The 21,449-nt window shown below is 49.9% G+C and overlaps 1 protein-coding gene across 1 annotated transcript in view; it reads right to left on the reverse strand.

Moving 5' to 3' along the window:
* acsf2 (acyl-CoA synthetase family member 2) overlaps nucleotides 1–21,449 on the reverse strand; it is a 193,431-nt gene that overhangs the window by 160,705 nt on the left and 11,277 nt on the right. Inside the window, exon 2 of the mRNA XM_038777264.1 lies at nucleotides 5,438–5,636. Coding sequence (XP_038633192.1) covers nucleotides 5,438–5,636 — 199 coding nt within the window. The remainder of the gene's footprint in view (nucleotides 1–5,437; nucleotides 5,637–21,449) is intronic.

A 21,449-nucleotide genomic window follows, 5' to 3' on the forward strand; every position in this document is an offset into this window, starting at 1 on the left:
CTATCATCATCCCAGGGCTTATCATTGGTCGGAAACTGAACTAGACCAGCCATGTAAATACTGTGGCTATAAGAGCAAGTCAAAGGCTAGTAACTCACCTCCTGGCTCCCCAAAGGCTGTCCACCATGTACATGGCACAAGTCAGGAACTGATGGAAACTCTCCACTTAACTGGATGAGTGCAGCTCTAACAACACTCAAGAAGCTCAACACCACCCAGGACAAAGTAGCTCACTTGATTGGCACCTGATCCACCACCTTAAACATTTGTCTCCTCCACCACCAATGCTGTGTGTAGAAACCATGTGCGATGTGTGATCGGACCACGTGAAGGAAGATTGGCTTCAGAATTTTGTTTCACCAACTGCAGAGAAAAATTCTTTTTTTGCCATCAATCCAGAGGACATTCTCTGCATTCAGTCCATTCTTGCCCCACAAACCGTGGTCATGCTGACATACAGGTCCTGCTTACATCACAGAATGTTAGTTTGTATAAGATACGCTGCAGCAACACACCAGGGTTGCTTTGACAGTACCTCCCAAGTCCATTAGCTCCATCACCTAGAAGAATAAAGGCAGCAGATGCTGCCGTTGCCTTTGGAAACTCCCCTCTAAGTCATATACCATCTTGATGTTGAACTATTTTGTCCCCCCTACACTGCCTCTGGATTAAAATCTTGGAGCCCCCAGCCCTCCCTGTTAGCACTTTGGGTGTGCCAGTCACATGGATTGCAGGGGTTCAAAAAATAACGTGGTGCACCACCATATTCTCAGAAAACATTGTGTTCCTCTGAAAAGGTTGCATTTGGGGTTTCTGTGGAATGGTCTCTCACAAAGATTGAGGACGCGATCTACCAGCCACGCATAAAGCCCCGCGCCACAGGACACCATGGCCAGTAACTGCCGGCGACCCCGCTCCAGGGACCTACCTGGTTCGCTGCACCTAAAGACATCTAAAGCAATCTTGGGAAATGTCGCAATGTGAAGCCTGCCCATTGTGGGCGGGATCACTCTTTGGCAAATCTGCATATTAGCACAAGACAGCTAGTCTCACGCGAGTATGCAGTTCACTGAGGTGACAAAGGCATTGGGATCTAGCCCCATTGCCTTAGAGACCTTGGGCGAATGCTGTTGAGTGCTGATCGCCACAAATGGGGACCAGACAGAACGCACTAGTGGGGATCTCTCAGTGGATTGGAGGCCCCCTGGTGAACACCCTCTGGGCGTGGTGGCATCCCGGTGAGGGGAGCTCCTCAGCGGAGAAAATGGAGCTGAGTGTGTCCTTGGGCATGCGTTCCCACGGAAGCCCCGTATCTAACCAGGTGGGAATTAGATAGCGGGATGTTTGTCGGCGCTGCGAGCTCCAGAACAAACACGACTAAACACGCCTGATATGGAAATCTATTCCCATTTGGTTAGATCGGGCCCTTAAGGTCAATTTGCAGAAGCCTGGTTCCAAAAACTGTATTTATTCTATCATTACACAGATACTTACCCAATAAAATAACAGTAACCTTACTTTAGCGACCCATTTACCGAATTTAAGCAAAGCAGAGGCCTGTAAACCGAAGTAAATATTTCAATCGAACAGGAATACAAAACAAAAAGTTTAATTCTAAAATGTAGCTGTTTCCAATATATTAAATTAAGGTTAAAGGCACTATATAATTGCAAGTTGTTGTTGTTGTCATTCATCTCTTAACTAAGGGGCTGGTTTAGCACAGTGGGCTAAACAGCTGACTTGTAATGCAGAACAATGCCAGCAGCGCGGGTTCAAATCCCATACCGGCCTCCCCGAACAGGTGCTGGAATGTGGCGACTAGGGGCTTTTCACAGTAATTTCATTGAGGCCTACCTGTGACAATAAGAGATTATTATTAATACCTGTACCTTTCCCATTAGTAGCCAGGGAAATCTTTCAACTGTATTCCATGCTTTAACCAGCCATTGGCTTTTAAGTAAAGCACGGAAACAGTTAAGGATCACCGATTGTTTTAAAACAGGGGTTCTCACTGGGCTATCGTGAGAAGGTTTCAAATGTTCCACAATGCAGGCAGGTGATTGAGGGAGGAGAGAAAGAGCTGTTGTTGCACTTACAAAGGATCCAGACTGTCAACTCCCCACGGCAGGAGTGCTGCTTTACATAGATTTACATAGAATTTACAGTGCAGAAGGAGGCCATTCGGCCCATCGAGTCTGCACCGGCTCCTGGAAAGAGCACCCTACCCAAGGTTAACACCTCCACCCTATCCCCATAACCCAGTAACCCCACTCAACACTAAGGGCAATTTTGGACACTAAGGGCAATTTATCATGGCCAATCCACCTAACCTGCACACCTTTGGACTGTGGGAGGAAACCGGAGCACCCGGAGGAAACCCACGCACACACAGGGAGGATGTGCAGACTCCGCACAGACAGTAACCCAAGCCGGAATCGAACCTGGGACCCTGGAGCTGTGAAGCGATTGTGCTATCCACAATGCTACCGTGCTGCCCGTAAGTCAGGGCTTCTTGCGCAATGACCCACTGACACTGAGTTACACGATGGGGTCAACTTGCTCTCCTTCTTCTTCACACACTCATTCTTGGCCACCTGGGATGTTGGGAGGGGAGGCAGTCTACCGGGACCGTACCTAATCACCCCCTGCAACATTCCTCCTGCCATGGCTGCGAGTGGAGAGGATTGATCCGAAGTAGCTGTTGATATGTAGGGGAGCAATCCGAGCCTTGTGCGATGTGTAATCAGACCACATGAAGAAAGATTGATTCAGAATTTTGTTTCACCAACTGCAGAGAAAAGTTATGGCAGCAATCCAGAGAACAAAATAGTTTAGAGTTAAAATTAACAAAGGTCCCGTCTAAGCCAGGCGTGTATTGCAGGCCCAGGCCGGAGAAAATATCATGATTAGCAATCTGAGCAATCTGCACACATCTTCTCTACAGAGTAGTACTACAGTCCCTATGCTTCACCCGATGCCTGTGCCTGTGTATTTGCATTGCATATTTATGTATGTCCTATGTTTTTTCATGTATGTAACAATCTGGAGTATACGCAGAACATACCTTTCACTGTACCTCGGTACACATGACAATAAATCAAATCCAGTCCAAACCTAGAAGAAGGTTACAAGCAGAGCATTGTTTTAGGGCTCTTACCACCCATTTCTACTCAATCGGCCAGGTTTTAATTGGTGTCTATTATTTAAACTTGAAAGACTATGATGAAGGACCAATGCGACCACTAAGGTCCCACATTCAGCCATGCTGACGAGGGACGGAGGCTTTCCAGTGTTCTCACTAACCCAGCAGCTTCATTTCAGGCTGTTTGAGGATAGGAATGCTGCACTTTCAAATTCAAATGCAGTAAATCGGTTGCTCAAGTAAGGTTATCTTTATTTCATTGGGTAAGCATCTGTGCGATCACAAAATAAGTACAATTGTTGGCACCATTTAGTCTTTCGTGAAGTGAAAGAAAACTAACGTGCTGAATTCTCCGTGGCCTGACGCTGAAATCAGGATCGGCGATCGGGCGGAGAACGGATGCAGACGCCGGAATCAGGTCAGGCGCCAGTTTGACACCGGTCCACGATGCTCGGCCCCCTCTAAACCGGTGTCACAGGGCACGCGACGCGTGCAGCTGCAACGCTGTTGGTGCGTCATCGGCTGGCTCACCCGCGATGCTGCCCCCCCCCCCCCCCCCCGATGGGCCGCGTTCTCGGCGGCGCGGGCCACATGTGATTGCAGCCAACAGGAACCCACTGTGCCGGCTATGGACTGTGTCCAGCGCCACCACACCCGTCCGGGATCTGTGCCGCTGGGTGGTGGGGGGCTTCTGCTAGGACTGCGGGAAGCGGTGGGGGATGGGCTGTGTTGTTGGGGTTGGTCGGTTCGGGCTCCAGTACGGCCGGCGACATGTTTTCCGGCGCGACGGGTGGAGGCCATCAGCCCTGCGCAGGCGCAGCCCGGGACCCGCCGATTCTGCGGCCATTTTCCATGCAATCTGCGGGGCGTTTCAGACGGCGCCGGTGCTGGCCCCTCACCGGTGCTGAAATCGGTGAGGGCTTCGTGCCGATTTTCCCGTCATGAAACTCCCGCGGATTCTCCGTTCGCACCGGCACTTAGCCTCAGGAACGGAGAATCCAGCCCATCATTTTTAAAAATACATTTGCATGAACATTGCTGGCAAGACAAACATTTGTTGCCCATCCCTAATTGCCCCAAGAGATGGTGGTGATGAGCTGCCTTCTTAAACCACTGCAGTCCACGCGGTGCAGGTACATCCACACTAGGAGGGAGTTCTGGGATTTTGACCCAGCGACAGTGAAGGAATGGGGATTTAATTTCCAGTCAGAATGGTCCGACCTGCTTTACACAAACCTCATCACATTCCTCCGTTGTCATTTCACTCTATCAGTCTAACCTCCTAGCCCTTTATTTTATGAAGCTGCTGTGAAGTACTTCGGGACATTTCATTGTGCTAACGGTGCTATATAAATTGTTGCTGTTTCTCCCCGTGCCTGCGTGGGTTTCACCCCCAAAACCCAAAGATGTGCAGGATAGGTGGATTGGCCACACTAAATTGCCCCTTAATTGGAAAAAATAATTGGGTACTCTAAATTTATAAATAACTAAATTGTTGCTGTTGTTAAAATTCATTTCCCTGAGCATGTGAAAGCTTATCAATGTCTTCTATTTTGGCACAGTCCTCATCTGTATACCAATGCCCATCAATTTGCTGTCGTCAGTAAATTATAAATTATACTTTCACTTCCAGAGTCCCAACAGCGACGGACAGTGGGCCGAGCACTGATCCCTCTGGAACACCACCTCTCTCCTTTCACCAGTTTCAGCAACTAGAGGTGGGAGATTCAAGCTGCAGCCAACACAAGATCGGAAATTCCCTCCCGAGGTCAATGGACTGTTAAACAATTCCTGCAGCAGACATGACTGGAGAATTTATCCGTATGTTGCACTCCTGCACTGGCATCTACCTGGCAATGTAGAAAATTGTCCAGCTACGTCCTGCACACAAGAAGCAGACAAATCCAACTCAGTCAATCAGTCAGTCTACTCTCCACCGTCAGTCAAGTGATGGGAAGGGGGTCATCAAAAGCAGCATCAATCAGCACTTGCTTAGCAACATCCTGTTCACTGACACTCAGCTGGAGCACTCAGCTGGAGCTCTCAGCTCTCTAACAGCACTGAAGGTGTACCTACATCTCAGGGACTACACCGGTTCAAGAAGGCAACTCACCCCCACCTTCTCAAGGGCAACTCGGGGTGGCCCAGGCAGCGATGCCCACATTTCGTCAATGAATACAAAACAACTCTGACCAGTACTCAAACAGCAAGAGGGAAACAGTAGGAGGTTCGAACTATAATATGGCCCAAATGGGAAAAATATGAAGAACCACTTAGCAGAAGCAGCGTTCTCACCTCCTGTTTCAATTGTGCAAAGGTTTTCCTGACTCCATCCTGCAGAAACACCAGTGCCTCTTTATCAGGGTGCTTATTGACTGTATCTTCAAGACATTGACCAATACTTTTGGAGATGAGTGGTACATCCGAGGCACCATGGATGTAGCTGGTGGTGAGAGTCGGCTTAATTGGGAAAGCATTGGAATAATGACGTGTTCTAACGAAAAAAGAAAATAGAGATATAAGCTCATGGCATTCAATCATGTTACGATGCATTTACAAAGAAGTGCTTGGCTCATGGGTGGATATAAAGATCCAGCTACACTATTCAAAAAAGAACTGGCAAATATTCGCCCCACAACCAACATCCCATACACGTTATTTAATTGTTGTTTGTGGAACATTAGTGTATCCACTGCAATTCACATTTCCACTGCCACACAAGACCCTCTTCTAATTCTCGGTACTCTTTTCTCCTTACTCACTCCACCCTATTTACAGCACCATGGTTGCCTCAATCTTCCCAGCATTCTTCTCGCCTGTCTCCGAGCTTGAATTCTTTCTGAATGATCCTGCAGCCTACCTTTCTTCTTCCCTTGTGGACAGTGACGCCAGCTTGCTCATCGGTCACTCAAACCAACTATCTGAAAGTTCCTCCTTCTTCAAACACCTCGACCCTGTTCTAATCCTCTCACTTACTCAATATGCTCACCATGTGCTGCCCTCTGTAGTCATTCAGACTAACCCTAACCCTAACCCTTGTTGTGATAGCACTGGAAAGGGTGCAGAGGAGATTTACCAGGATGTTGCCTGGGCTGGAGGGTTTTAGTTATGAAGAGAGATTGGACAGACTTGGATTGTTTTCCTTCCAGCAGAGGAGTGTTGCTCGTTGTGCTAAGTGTGCTTTACACTTAATTGCTCTGTTTTATAACCTTTGCTCTAGTATCTTTATGATACCACCACGAGGTTCAAATTCAAGTGCTGATCAATAACTCAATACACCAGTTAGTAATGTTCAAATCAAAACATATTTATTATACACAGTCAATCACTACACATGCATAAAACTCTACGTACTAGACTATCTCTAACACTAAAAGGCCAATACTTAGCTTTTGAAATTAGCCCACCAGGTCAGGGAAACAAATGGTCTTTTGTTTGATTCTGAGTCTGCAGGCTTCTAGCTGGTATGGACTAATGATTAGGAGCGCCTATCTCGTAGCGTGCGTTGACTGGAGACTTACTTGGTTGGTGCAGCTGCTGGGTAGGTCATGGTCAAGAGTTGTTTCGAGCTGCTGAGAGACCCGGCCAAGAAGATTGAACTGAACTTGGGGACTCTATTTTATAGTCCCCAGGGGCTTCGCGCCTTTTTGGGCGGACCCCGTACCTGGTTCCAATTGATTGGAACATGTTCCAATCAATTGATTTGATTTCCCCAATACTGGGGCTGTTCCCTGATCGCTGGGCGGTTCCTAAATGTCCGTTGATCTTCCTTTGTCTTGGCTCCCGCTGGCGCCGAGGAATCTGGCTTGGCCTTGATTATCTTAAATGTTTCCAATTGTTCCCCGGGGATCATAGATCATAGAATTTACAGTGCAGAAGGAGGCCATTTGGCCCATCGAGTCTGCACCGGCTCCTGGAAAGAGCACCCTACCCAAGGTGAACACCTCCACCCTATCCCCATAACCCAGTAACCCCACCCAACACTAAGGGCAATTTATCATGTCCAATCCACCTAACTTGCACATCTTTGGACTGTGGGAGGAAACTGGAGCACCCGGGAGGAAACCCACGCACACACGGGAAGGATGTGCAGACTCCGCACAGAAAGTGACCCAAGCCGGAATCGAACCTGGGACCCTGGAGCTGTGAAGCGATTGTTCTATCCACAATGCTACCGTGCTGCTGCTGATCGCTCATCAATATGTAGATGGTTGTTAGTTTCAGTGCTGTCTGGGTTTCTGCAAGTTCTAATATACAGGAGACTTTGCACCTGCTTGTTTTCCTGCGTTTGGCCATTTCTCCCTGCATTCTTAGCGGATCTCCATTTTAAAGTCGGGAAGTGGCCAACCCAGGAGACTGAAGGGAGACATAATTGAGATGTATAAAATTATGAGGGGCATAGATAGCAGGAAGAAACTTTTTCCCTTGGTGGAGGGATTACTAATCAGGGGGCATAGTTTTACGGTAAGGAGCAGGAGGTTTAGAGGGGATGTGAGGAAAAACGTTTTTACCCAGAGGGTGGTGGGAGTTTGGAACTCGTGGAGGCACAGACGCTCATAACATTTCAGAAGTATTTAGATTTGCACTTGCAATCCCAAGGCATACAAGTATATTGGCCAAGTGCTGGGAAATGGGATTAGAATAGTTGGGTGTTTGTTTTTGACCAGTGCAGACTCGATGGCCGAAGGGCCTTTTCTGTGCTGTATGACTCTGACTCACATTACTGCTGTAAACCACATGGAGGAGACTGGCTGTTTCCTTGCTAGAGGGGAAACAAATCATGCCAATTATATTATTTTTAAATAAATTTCGAGTACCCAATTCATTTTTTTCCAATGAAGGGACAATTTAGCGTGGCCAATCCACCTAGCCTGCACATCTTTTGGTTTATGGGGGAGAAACCAACACAAATACGGGGAGAATGTGCAATCTCCACACGACAGTGACCCAGAGCCGAGATCGAACCTGGGACCTCGGCGCCGTGAGGCAGCAGGGCTAACCCACTGCACCACCGTGCTGCCTGATGCACTATCAATTATGACGAGACAAGAGTAGAATGTAATGGAGGCTTTATTACACAGCGATGTGTGGCCTCCTACAGCAGCTGGCGAAATGGCTGCTATATGGGGAGCACACACATTTATACTCTGCCTACTGGGCGGAGCCAGCAGGCAGGGATCTACCCCCATACCTGTAGTACAGGGGCTTACCGTAATACCAGTATATACAATATAATACAACAGTGGTGATTACCACATTCACCCCCTGTTAAAAATGAGTCCAGCGGGGGTGGTGCTGGTGGTGACTCAGGCGTCGGGTTGGTCTTCGGTGACTCCGGGAGCGTGTCAACATCCTCTTCATCCCTGGGTAGGTCCAAGGGGAGGACAGATTGTCCTGGAACCAGGGCTGTGGTGGGGTGCGCTGGGGGGAGGGAGGTTGGCGCCAGGGCAGAGGGGGGATGTGTGGGGACCCAGCTGATGCCAGGTCCCTGAGGGAGACTGTGTCTTGGTGGCCGTCGGGGTACGCTATATAGGCGTACTGCGGGTTTGCGTGGGGTAGCTGTACCCTCCCAACCAACGGGTCCGCCTTGTGGAGTCGAACGTGTCTACGGAGGAGAACGGGTCCTGGAGCTGCCAGCCACATTGGGAGTGAAACCCCGGAGGTGGACTTCCTGGGGAAGGCAAAGAGACGATCATGTGGGGTTTCATTAGTCGCGGTGCACAGGAGCGACCGAATGGAGTGAAGTGCGTCGGGAAGGACCTCCTGCCAGCGGGAGGCCAGGAGATTTCTGGGCCGTAGGGCCAGCTGGACGGCCCTCCAGACCGTCCCATTCTCCCTCTCCACCTGCCCATTTCCCCTGGGGTTGTAGCTGGTCGTCCTGCTCGAGGCAATGCCCCTGTTGAGCAGGTACTGGCGCAGCTTATCGCTCATAAATGAGGATCCCCGGTCGCTGTGGACGTAGGAGGGGAAACCGAACAGAGTGAAGATGGTGTTGAGGGCTTTGATGATGGTGGCAAACGTCATATTGGGGCATGGGACGGCAAAGGGGAATCGGGAATACTCGTCGACCACATTGAGGAAATACGTGTTGTGGTCGGTGGAGGTGAGGGACCCTTTGAAGTCCACGCTGAGGCGTTCAAAGGGGCGGAAGGCATTCACCAGGCGCGCCCGATCTGGCCGCTAGAAGTGCGGTTTGCACACCCCGCAGACCTGGCAGTCTCTGGTGATCGCTCTGACTTCCTCGATGGAGTAGGGCAGATTGCGGGCCTTAATGAAGTGGTAAAAGTGGGTGACCCCTGGGTGACAGAGATCGTCGTGCAGCGTCCGGAGTCGGTCCGCTTTTGCGCTGGCACATGTACATCGGGATTGGGCGTCTCATTGAGTGATACAAATCTCGTAATTAAAGGTGGAAAGTTCGATCCTCCACCGCAAGATTTTATCATTTTTGATCTTACCCCGCTGTGTGTTGTTAAACATGAAGGCAACCGACCATTGGTCAGTGAGGAGAGAAATCTTCTGCCGGCCAGTAATGCCTCCAGTGCCGCACAGCTTCAACGATCGTTTGGGCCTCCGCCTCCTTTTTGATGGAGGAATGCCGAATTTCGGAGGCATGGAGGGTGCGGGAAAAGAATGCCACGGACCTGCCTGCCTGGTTGAGGGTGACGGCCAGAGCGACGTCTGATGCATCGCCCTCGACTCGGAAGGGGAGCGTCTAGTCGACCACGTGCATCGCGGCCTTGGCGATGTCGGCCTTGATCCGGTTGAAGGCCCGGTGAGCCTCGGTCATCAGTGGGAAACCGGTGGAGTGGATGAGTGGCCGGGACTTGTCCGCATAGTTAGGGACCCACTGGGCGTAATACGAAAGGAACCCCAGGCATTGTTTGAAGGCCTTGGGGCAGTGCGGGAAGGGGAGTTCCATGAGGAGGCGCATGCGATTGGAGTCGGGCCCTAGAACTCCGTTCTGGACCACATAGCCGAGGATGGCTAATCGGTTCATGCTGAACACACAATTCTCCTTGTTGTAAGCTAGGTTAAGGAGTTTGGTGGTGTGGAGAAATTTGGAAAGGTTAGCGTCGTCGTCCTGCTGGTCGTGGTCGCAGGTGGTGACATTGTCCAGGTACAGGAAGGTGGCCCGCAGTCCGTACTGGTCAACCATTCGGTCCATCTCCCGTTGGAAGACCGAGACCCCGTTGGTGACGCCGAAGAGAACCCTAAGGAAATGGTAACGGTGGCCGTCTGCTTCAAACGCAATGTATGGGTGGTCTGCTTTGCGAATGGGGAGCTGGTGGTAGGCAGGTTTCAGGTTCACTGTCGAGAAGACCGGGTACTGTGTAATCTGATTGACCATATCAGATATGCGTGCAAGAGGGTACGCGTCGAGCTGTGTGTACCGATTGATGGTCTGACTGTAGTCAACGACCATCCTGTTTTTCTCCCCAGTTTTCATAACTACCACTTGGACTCTCCAGGGGCAGTTGCTGACCTTGATGATGCCTTCCTGCAGCAGCTGCTGGACCTCAGACCTGATGAAGGTCCTGTCCTGGGCGCTGAACTCTATGCCCTGGATAGTGAGGGTGGCGATGCAGTACCCCCGATCGCCACGTCGCGAGGTTGTGTGGTCGAGAGTGGTCAATCGTGACAGAGGCGAGATGTGGCTGGTCGTCGGCGGTTGCAGGCGATGAGATGCCCGACAGCCAGGGGTCCTGTGGCGAGTAAGATGGCGGCGCCCACAGGCCACACGTGTCCTGGGGCAGGCAAGATGGCGACGCCCTCGGGCCGCACGTGTTGTGGGTGGAGCAAGATTGCAGCGCCCATGGGCCGCACGTGGTCTGAGGAGAGGAAGGTGGCGGCACCCACTGGCCGCACATGAGGATTGCAGGGACAATAGCGGCGATTGAGCGGGCCTGGCACACTGCAGTGAAATGTCCTTTCTTGCCAGAGGCATTGCAGAGCGCTCTCCGTGCCGGGCAACGCTGCCGGGGGTGTTTTGTCTGTCCGCAGAAGTAGCACTTGGGTCCCCCGGGGTTGGTTGGCTGCCACGTGGCGCAGGCATGGGGTTGACTTGGGGCGGTCACTGATGGGGTCCACGATGGGGTGGCTGCTTGCAGGTCCATGATGCACAGGAGGGGTGGGCCGTGCGGTCGAGGGAATAAGCCTGCACGTTGCGTGAGGCAACTGTGAGCGAGAGCGCTAGTTTCTTGGTCGCCGCGAGGTCAAGCGTGGCCCCTTCGGAGAGGCGCTGGTGGATGTAGTTCGACCCTATTCCCGTAATGAACGCCTCTCTCATTCGCAGGTTCGAATGTTCAGTGGCCGAAACGGCCTGGCAATCACAGTCTCTCACCAGGGTGAGCAGGGCACGCCAGAAATCTTCCACAGACTGCCCGGGATGTTGGTGCCGCGTGGAGAGGAGGTGTCTGGCGTAGATCTTGTTGGTCTGCTGAGCGTAATTCTCCTTCAGTAGCGCCATGGCCTCTGCGTAGGAAGGCACATCCCGGCCAAGGGGAAAGACGTTGGAGCTCAGCCACGTGTACAGAATCTCAAGCTTCTGTGCCTCTGAGATTGGGTCTGTCACAGACCCGATGTAAGCTTCAAAGCAAGCTAGCCAATGTTCAAAGTCCTTTTTGGCGTTGTCTGCTTGAGGATGCAGCTGCAGGCGATCAGGCTTGATGCGGAGGTCCATCTTTGAAAAGTCTCCGTGTAATAAATTGATGCACCATCAATAACGACGTGACGAGAGTAGAATGTAATCAAGGCTTTATTACATGGAGATGTGTGGCCTCCTACAGCAGCTGGCGAAATGGCTGCTGTTTGGGGAGCACACACATTTATACTCCGCCTACTGGGCGGGGCCAGCAGGCAGGATCTACCCCCGTACCTGTAATACAGGAGCCTTACCATAAAACCCATATATAAAATATAATACAACAGTGGTGACTACCACACTGACCCCATTTATATTTTCTTAAGTAGTTTCAACACGGAAAAGGACAAAATAATCTTGTTAAATCAAACCTTCCTGGTGAAGAGTCCCAATAAAATCTTGGAAAAATAAAAGCTAAATACTGAAGATGCTGGAAACTTGAAAGGAAAACAGAAAATGCTGGGGAAAAAACTCAGCAGGTCAGGCAGCAGCTGTGGAGAGTGAAACAGAAGTTAGCTTTTCATGTTAAGAACCTTTCTTCAGAACAGATAGCAAGAGAAATCTAAACTGCAGACAGCTATACTAAAATTGAAGGGCTACCTCAGGAAAGTGCAGAGTCATATGTATCATATACAGCTACACCGATTAGCAATGATGTTGAATGAAGCACAGCCAATTTTAGACATGTGGTAACTCTGTCTCGTGAGGAAGGAGCTCAGAGTAAAGGTCAAAGTGGCACCGGATCAAGAACGCAGTCATACATGGATTTATTTTGAGGAGTGTTAGGGGACACATGGATCATGCCCAGTTGCACCTGGTGGCCTAACCATACCAATGAAATGCCATGTGAAGTCTGGCAAACATATAAAATAGAACTAAAATGAAAGGCGGCAATAACAGAAACTTATTAATAGCCAAAACGATTGGCAAATTGCAAGTCTACTTAGATCCCAAATTCCGAACTCCATTCAAGCTGCTAACATGCAAGAAAAAAAATGAAGGGCGTATGTACGCCCCAAAGGCTGGCAGATTGTATTAAGCAGCATGTCCCTCTGCCCTGGCGCCACCCTCCCTTCCCCCGGCGCACCCCACCGCAGCCCCCACTCCGGGACAATCCGTCCTCCCCTTGCTCCCACCTGGGGATGAAGAGGATTTTGACACGCTCCCGGAGTCACCAATGACCAAGCCACTGCCTGAGTCGCTACCAGCACGGCGGCGCTCTCAATGGCGGATCAAGGCACCGGACCGCCTGCATTTGTAATGTTATCTGTAATTTTAAACACAACTTTTGGTATATAGTTCTCCACATCCCCGCTGGATTCATTTAACAGGGGGTGAACGTGGCAGTCACCGCTGATGTATATATATATATATATATATATATGGGTTTTACGGTGAGAACTCTGTATTACAGGTACGGAGGTAGATCCCTGCCTGCTGGCTCCGCCCAGTAGGCAGAGTATAAATATGTGTGCTCCCCGCACAGCAGCTGTTTCGTCAGCTGCTGTAGAAGGCCACACATGGGGCAGCAGGGTAGCATGGTGGTTTGCATAAATGCTTCACAGCTCCAGGGTCCCAGGTTCGATTCCCGGCTGGGTCACTGTCTGTGTGGAGTCTGCACGTCCTCCCCCTGTGTGCATGGGTTTCCTCCGGGTGCTCCGGTTTCCTCCCACAGTCCAAAGATGTGCGGGTTAGGTGGATTGGCCATGCTAAATTGCCCGTAGTGTCCTAATAAAAGTAAGGTTAAGGGGGGGTTGTTGGGTTACGGGTATAGGGTGGATACGTGAGTGTGAGTAGAGTGATCATGGCTCGGCACAACATTGAGGGCCGAAGGACCTGTTCTGTGCTGTACTGTTCTATGTTCTATGTTCTATCTCAATGGAATAAAGCCTCGATTACATTCTACTCTCGTCTTCTCGTAATTGATAGTGCATCATTGGTCCAGGTGTTTTTTCATTACATGTTCTCCCACACGTATCTCATATGACACAGGTCCTGTCCTGGCCTTGACTGTTTCTGCTACCCATGTGTGGCCATTGGCATTTCCGACCCATAACTTTTCTCCCGTCTTAAACTGCCTTTCTCGGCGAGTGTTGTCGTAAACCCTGCTCTACTCTACTCTAAATTTGGGAATAGTAGACTCAGCCAGGTTCTGAGTCATCTGCCCATGAGTAGCTCCACTGGTGCTATTCCCGATGTGACGTGTGGGGTTGTTCTGTAGTCAAATAGCCTGTGTGACAGTTTGGTGTCTAATGATGCTGCCGACTGTTTTTTCAACCTGAATTATAGGGTCTGGACAGCTCTCTCCGCCAAACCATTCGACGCCGGGTGGGTATGGTGCTGTCCTCATGTGCCGAATGCCATTTGACTCCATGAATCTTGTGAACTCGTGGCTGGTAAAAACCGATCCATTATCTGAAACTAACACCTCCAGGATACTATGTGTTGCAAACAAGATGCAAAGTTTTTCAATGGTAGCTGTTGAATTTGGAATGGGCGTCTACTGTTATAAAAAACATTGAACCCATAAACGGGCAAAATCGACATGAAGTCGCGACCGTGGTCTACCCGGCTATTGCCATGGGTTCAGCAGAGCTGCTGGTGGCACCTTCTGCCCTTGTTGGCATTTTTTTTTTTAGAAAATATTTTATTGAAGCATTTGTAATTTTCACAGTTTAACACATTAACATTTCTGAAATAACCACGTGGGCTGACACACGCAAAACACCGAAAAAACAAAAAAAAGAAAACAGCGTCCCCCTACTACCGTCGTCCTATCCCCTAATTACCCGTATACTAAGTTCCCTCTCCATATCTAACATTGCCATGCCTCCTGTTTTTCTCCCCTTCCCCCTTACTGCTGACGTTCAATTTTCCTTGAAGAAATTGATGAACAGTTGCCTTCTCCGGGCGAACCCCTGAATTGATCCACAAACTTGAGTTTTTTTCCAGACTGAGAAACCCTGCCGTATCGCTGACCCACATTCCTGACTTCAGGTCTTGAGTCCCTGCATCCCAACAAAATCCGTCTCCGGGCCACCAGGGAGGAGAAGGCCCGGACATCGGCCTCCCTCCCCCCCCTTGGCCCCCGGATCTCCGATACCCTAAATATTGCCAGTTCTGGACTCGGAGTCACCTTACCTTCCAGGACTTCTGACATAATGTCCGCAAATCCCTGCCAGAATCCCCTCAATTTCGGACATGCCCAAAACATATGTACGTGGTTAGCTGGGTTTTGCCCACACCGCCCACATCTGTCCTCCACCTCCTCAAAGAAACTGCTCATCCAGGCTACCGTCATGTGAACCCTGTGCACCACCTTGAACTGGATCAAGCTAAGTCTGGCTCATGACGAGCATGAATTGACTCTCTTACAGGCTTTTTCCCACAGTTCAATTTCCAGCTCGTCTCTCAGCTCCTCTTCCCACTTCCTCTTCACCTCCCTGATAAGAGGCCCCTTCCCACTCCATCAACTCCTTGTATATCTCCGAAACCCTCCCCTCTCCAATCCCTATTTTTGACATCACCTTATCCTGTAGTCCCCTCAGGGGAAGGCGAGGAAAGCATTGGAACCGGCCTCCGTTACAAAGTCCCGCACCTGAAGGTACTGAAACCCATTCTCACCCGGCAGCTCTAACTCCTCAATGCCTCCAAGCCCTCCTGAGTGAATAGGTCCCCAAATCTCTCAATCCCTGCCCGCTGCCATCTCTTAAAGCCCCCATCCAACCCCCGGGGCAAACCGCTGGTAGTCACAGATCGGTGACCGCACTGATGCCCCTCCAGTCCCATGTGCTGCCTCCATTCCCCCACACCCTTAGGACTGCCACGACCACAGGGATTGTAGAGTACCGAACTGGCAAGAACGGCAGGGGCACCGTCAATAAAGCCTCCAAACTCGTAACCTTGCAGGCTGCTGTTTCCACTCGCTCAGGACGTTCTTCATGACCCGTCCTGTAAAGTGAGATCCCTGATCTGACTCTATACTTCTGGGGAGACCCCATATCGTAAAGATGTGGTGGGTCAGGATCTTTGCAGCTGCCTTAGCTGTGTTGGTTCGTGAAGGGAATGCCTCTACCCATTTGGTAAAGGTATCTATAACTACCAGAACATATTTATAGCCATTCCTGCAAGGGGGCAATGGTCCTATAAAATCGATCTGGAGGTTTGTCCAGGGGTCATTAACGGGGTGAGTATGGCTAAGTTGTGCCTTCTTTGAGTACCTTGCCGGGTTATTTTGTGCACAAATTAGACAATTCTCGATGTAGTGTGTCACATCGTTTCGTAAGTCTGGCCACCAACAGAGTTGTCTGAGGTGTCTTGTGGTCGGGTCGATCCCTTGGTGTCCATGACTGTAATGGAATAAGGCAATCATTTGATTCCTATCCTGTTCAGGAACCACATAGTTTGTCTTTGATGATCACACCCTCATGTGTGGTCAAAGCGTGTCTGAACCTATCATATTGGGCCACAAAGTTTCCTTTAAAAATCTCCCTGAAATTTCCGTCCTGTTTCTGTACCTCAACTAAATCTTTAATATCTGTCTGTGAGACCTGAACTGCACTCACAGGGGCGCTAGCTGGGGGTGTCCAAAGGTGACCTCGCCTGGAACCTGCTTATTCCAGTGCGTCGGCTTTTACATTTCCGGGGGGGGGGAGATGACCTATGGTGACTCCTAACTTTAATTATGCCAAAAGTCCTATCCTTTGCTTTCTCTAGGATATGGCGGAGTAATGGGGCTGATGGAAGGGGTTTCCCGTCTGCGGAGACAAAACTTTGTGTCCTCCACAGGGTAGAAAATCGGTCAAGCTGTTGCAAACATATAAACTGTCCGAATATATGTCTGCTGGGCTGGGAAACGAATCTGGGTGGTCCACTATATAAGCTATGGCCGCGAGCTCTGCTGCCTGCGCGCCTAAGTGACCTGGTAATTTTAAAGAAATTTCCTCTAGTGCGCGACCCTGCGCATCCTCCACATAGATCCCGCATCCAGTGATGCGTTCTCCATCTAAAACTGTGGATGAACCGTCCACGTATATTTTCAGTGGGGCACACGTGTCTGTGTGCTGGGGGCTCTGGCTTAAATTTCCTATCTTTCTGGGGGGTGTCTTTGCTATGAAGGGTCCTGTGTTGTGTAGGGGTGCTACAATCTCACATTCATTGGGCTGTCCTGGATACTGGAGGTTGTCTGCTAAAAATGTGTGTCCTGGTCCGTTTAACTGTTATGTCCCGTCCTTGTAACAGTAACGTCCATCTAGCTGCTCTTATCTGGCTCACTGAACCATCCTTCAGTCGACCATCTAAAAGTAACTGTGTGGGGGTGTGCTCGGACAAAATGGTGATGGGATTGAGTCAGGTAATGTACGAGAAGTACTGAACTGCCCAGAAAACTGCTAGGAGGGGCCTCTCGCAGGCTGAAAATCCTTGCTCTACGGGGTCTGAAAGTCTGGAGGCATAAGCCACGGGTCGTAGCTGCTTGTGCCGTTCCTGGAGGAGCACGGCCGAGAGGGTCAGATCTGTGCTAGCTACCTCTATTGCATAGGGGGAGAGTTGGTCTGGGACTTGTAGCGCGGGTGCTGCGCTAAGGGCCTTTTTTAATTCTTCCACAGCCTCTATGCTGCGGAAGCCATTCCCATGGGGCTCCTTTCTTAAGGAGGTCTGAGAGTGGGGCTGCCTTTGTCGCGAAACCATCAATATGGTTCCGACAGTACCCAACCAGTCCTAAAAACAACCGGAGGGCTGAAACATTCTGGGGAAGGGGCAATTTGACAATCGATTCAATTCTTTTGAACTCGATCTCGCGTTTGCCGTGCGTGATGACTGTACCCAAATACATCACTTTGTTCTCTAATATTTGGGCCTTCCTGGGATTAACTTTACATCCGATTGAGTTCAGAAGTTCCAGGAGCTCGGCCAGAAGCGTAATGTGCTCTGCCTTGGTGTCTGTCTGCAGTAATAGGTCGTCCACATACTGTACCAGACATTCGGGGCGGGAAAACTTTGTTAAACCATTTGCCAGCTGTCGGTGGAAAATGGAGGGGGAATTGTGGAATCCTTGTGGGAGGCATGTCCACGTATACTGCTGTCCTTTAAATGTGAAGGCAAATTTGTACTGGCACGCCTTTGCCAATGGGATTGACCAGAAGCCATTGCTAATGTCCAAAACCGTAAAGAATTTTGAGTGGAGTCCCTGTTTGAGCATGGTCTCGGGACTTGTTGCTACCGTGGGGGCTACTGCTGGGGTTACTTTGTTGAGCTCCCGATAATCGATGGTCAGATGCCATGATCCGTCGGGCTTTCTCACTGGCCAAATAGGTTCATTATTGGTCGCGGCTACTGTCCTAAGTACCCCTTGCTCCAATAAGCTGTCTATTACCTTTCCAATTTCTCCCTCTGCTTCTAGGGGAAATCGGTACTGTTTCTGTGGTCAGGTCCGGTAACTTGAACTTGTCCAGTCATTCTGCCGCAGTTGTGCCGGTGACTGGCAAATGCTATCATGTGTCGGTTTAAAACTGCCCTAACTTGTCTGTCTGTACTAAGCGTGGTCAAGTCGAAACAATAGTCGCCTACTGCGCTAATCCGATTCGCATACTCTCCTACTGTGAGAGTAGCGGGTGCTCTGTCTGATTTTGCCATTCTCCAGACACACTGGTTTACTGGATCGAACGACAGGCTATGGGCATTCATAAAATCAATACCCAGTATGTGTTCTGCTGTGCGGGGTAGATTAACTAAAACAACGGGGTGTCTGGTGGAGATGTTCCCTAGCTGAATTGCTACGGGGGCTGTAATGTGTCCCTGCTGCGAGTGACCTGTAAATCCGCTGAGTGTAATTGTGGATGTGGTCGGCCACGTGTCTGCCTGTGCTGTGGTGGTGGAATTAATTGTTGTGCGGGACCCTCCTGTGTCCCAAAGTAATTCTATGGGCTTCCCTCTAACCTTCGCTGTGACTACCGGCCTTCCGGATTGGTCCCAGAGGGTGTCACAGACCCAAGTGGGGGAGCCCGAACACCGTCAGTCCGTTTCGTCCACATTGGTCTGTCCTGACTGTATCCCTATACTATGGATAGGCTTCGCTCTATTCCTGTTCAGAGTGCCTGTCTGCTGGCCTCTCTGTGATCTCTGTGGGGCATTGCATTCTTTTGCAAAATGTCCTAAATATCCGCAGTTGTAGCATTCCTGCGACTTCTGTGGGGGGCTGTTCTTCCCTTCGTTTACCCATGCGGGGTTTTGGTGCGCACTCACTGCCTGAATATCCACTGCAGCCTGAGCTTCCTCTGGGGTCTTTACCTTAACTTTGCCCTGAACAGATTGTTCTCAAGTGCGGGACAATCTTTTCAGAACCCATTTCTCATTATGGGCCTCTTCTGAGGGGTCATAACTATTGCAAACATTCTGTCCTGCATCTGTGGCATGGGAGATTAATTGTGTGGGTCCATTTAACCATGTTGTCTCGGTTTAAATGCGCTCAGTCTAATTCGCCAAAAACTACAGTGAAATGGATCCACAGCCTTCCTGCGAATGCTGTGGGATGCTCTGTCCTCTTTTGTCTACATCTATTTAGACCTTCGACTGGGTCTCCTCTATTATATCCTATCGCATCTAAAATGGATGTATGCATCTCTTCGAGGGTGCCTCCTGCAACGTTCTGTGGGTCGGGGAGGGCTGCAACTACTGATGTGTCTTAGCTCAAAACAGTGAGCTTAACCTGCTCTCTCTCATCCAGGCCGTACATGGTAGCCTGCTGTTTTACCTTAGCGAAAAATTGGTGGGGGTCTGCGGTGGGGAGAAATGGAGTGATTTTCTCACACGCATCCCTGAGTTGCGTTATAGTTAAGGAGGTGGTGTAGGTGATTTTGGGTGCGCCCTCTGTGGTAGCCTTTCTTTGGGTGGTGACTGGGTTCATAGGTGCGGGTGCTAGCTGATCTGTGGGGGGTTGGGGTGCTTTCCTTTTCTGCTGCGCTGCTGGCGCACATGTTCCCTGAACATAGCGCTGCGCTGTCTCGCTTAATTCCTGCCAATCTGGGGCATTCTCCTCATCTAACTGTGTTCCAAAGGTGCTTTGGAACCCATTCTGCACTGAAAGCAGCGATTGCAGCTCCGCAATCTGCTTCCTACACTTTGCGTGGTCCACTGTGCTCTGTCTTTGCTCAGTGGTGGCAGCGTGGAGTGCTCTTAAAGCTGCCTTTAGGTCAGAGCATTGCCTCTACCTGCTTTTCTGATTCATCTCGTATCAGGACTGCACATTGCACATCCTGATAGGCTTTTTCATATTGGGTCTGGGAACTGCTCAGATGGGCTAGACACGACTGATGTGCCCTCTTGGCATCATCTACCTCTCTACCCTTCTCTGCCAGCTTCCCTCTTAGCTCGAGGTTTTCCCTTTCGATGTCCCTGACATCCACTTTACTCATTCTGTTTCGTTCCTCTAACTCTGCTCGGAGCGTCTGAACGACCTCCTCAGTGCCTCACAATTGTGCCAAACAGGACACGATTGCCATCGGCTTGCGTGCTTTACTAAGATTTTTCTTATGAATTTGAGAGAGGTTCTCCCACCAAGTATGTCCTATACTCCCGGGACCTGTCTCCTCATTCATACTAAACTCATTCCAAAGGGGCCATCCTTTCCCTTTTAGATACTTGCGGAGTTCCAGCTCCCACACGGGACACTGGCCTACTCTGCTACTGCTGGTCGCTGCGACCACGAACTGCTCTGGATTCATGAGGCGTTCCATTGCCTGCATGGCCATTTCCTCCTTCTGTCTTAATTTGGAACAGGGGATGTTCTGGTAATGTTTTAAAAGACGGGTAAGGCTTTCACTATGCTCCGCTTAAAACTACCGACAGTGTGTCGCAACAAAAATCTCTCAGTTTAACCTTACAACCCTGTTAGTTACGCATGCACAAAACACACTTCCGAATTATCGTTATTGATTTGAACTCCTTGAACACTTGTGATATTTCCTTTTTCCCATTTAGATTTCCAATTCAAATTTCTGGGTTCTCTCGGAGTTGGGGTGCCACTTCTAATCGAGTCCTGTCAGAGTTCGCCACTAAATGTTGCTCGTTCTGAGTTGGTGTGTTTACCACTCCTCCAACAGAGGAAGTGTGCTTAACACTCGCTTGGCTCTGTTTCTTATTTCTATGCTCTGGAGTCGCCAGGTGCCGGAAGAGACACCGTCACAAGCATCAAGGTCAAGTTCAAAGCAATAAAGCTGTACACCAATTAGTAAGTCCAAACAGTTAGAGTTTATTATAACAATTATAATAAATACTCATGCACACGCTAAAGACTAACTTACTTCTCTACCATTAAACGACTAATACTTATCTAAGAAGGAACAGGCAAGGTCAGGGAACAAGGCCTTCGTTCCGTTCTGGTCTGCAACTTCTTGATACTACTGGTCGGCACGGGTATAAGTAATGCCTGGGTCAAGATAGTGATCGTCGTTTTGGCACTTACTTATCGATGGCTGCTGCTCAACGGCTGGTGTAAAAGACAGGACCTGGAGGTTGGAGTCGGAGGCCGGAAACAGGAGACCGAACCATGTGCGGGACCTTCTTTTATAGGTCCCAGGAGGTCCGTGCCCCTTGGGGCGGGCTTCCTCACCTGCTGGGGATCGATTGGGCCTTTCCCCAATCGATATAATTTGAACCCCCCTATCCTAG

Source organism: Scyliorhinus canicula, chromosome 18 (genome assembly GCF_902713615.1).
Source record: "Scyliorhinus canicula chromosome 18, sScyCan1.1, whole genome shotgun sequence".
Lineage (NCBI taxonomy): Eukaryota > Metazoa > Chordata > Chondrichthyes > Carcharhiniformes > Scyliorhinidae > Scyliorhinus > Scyliorhinus canicula.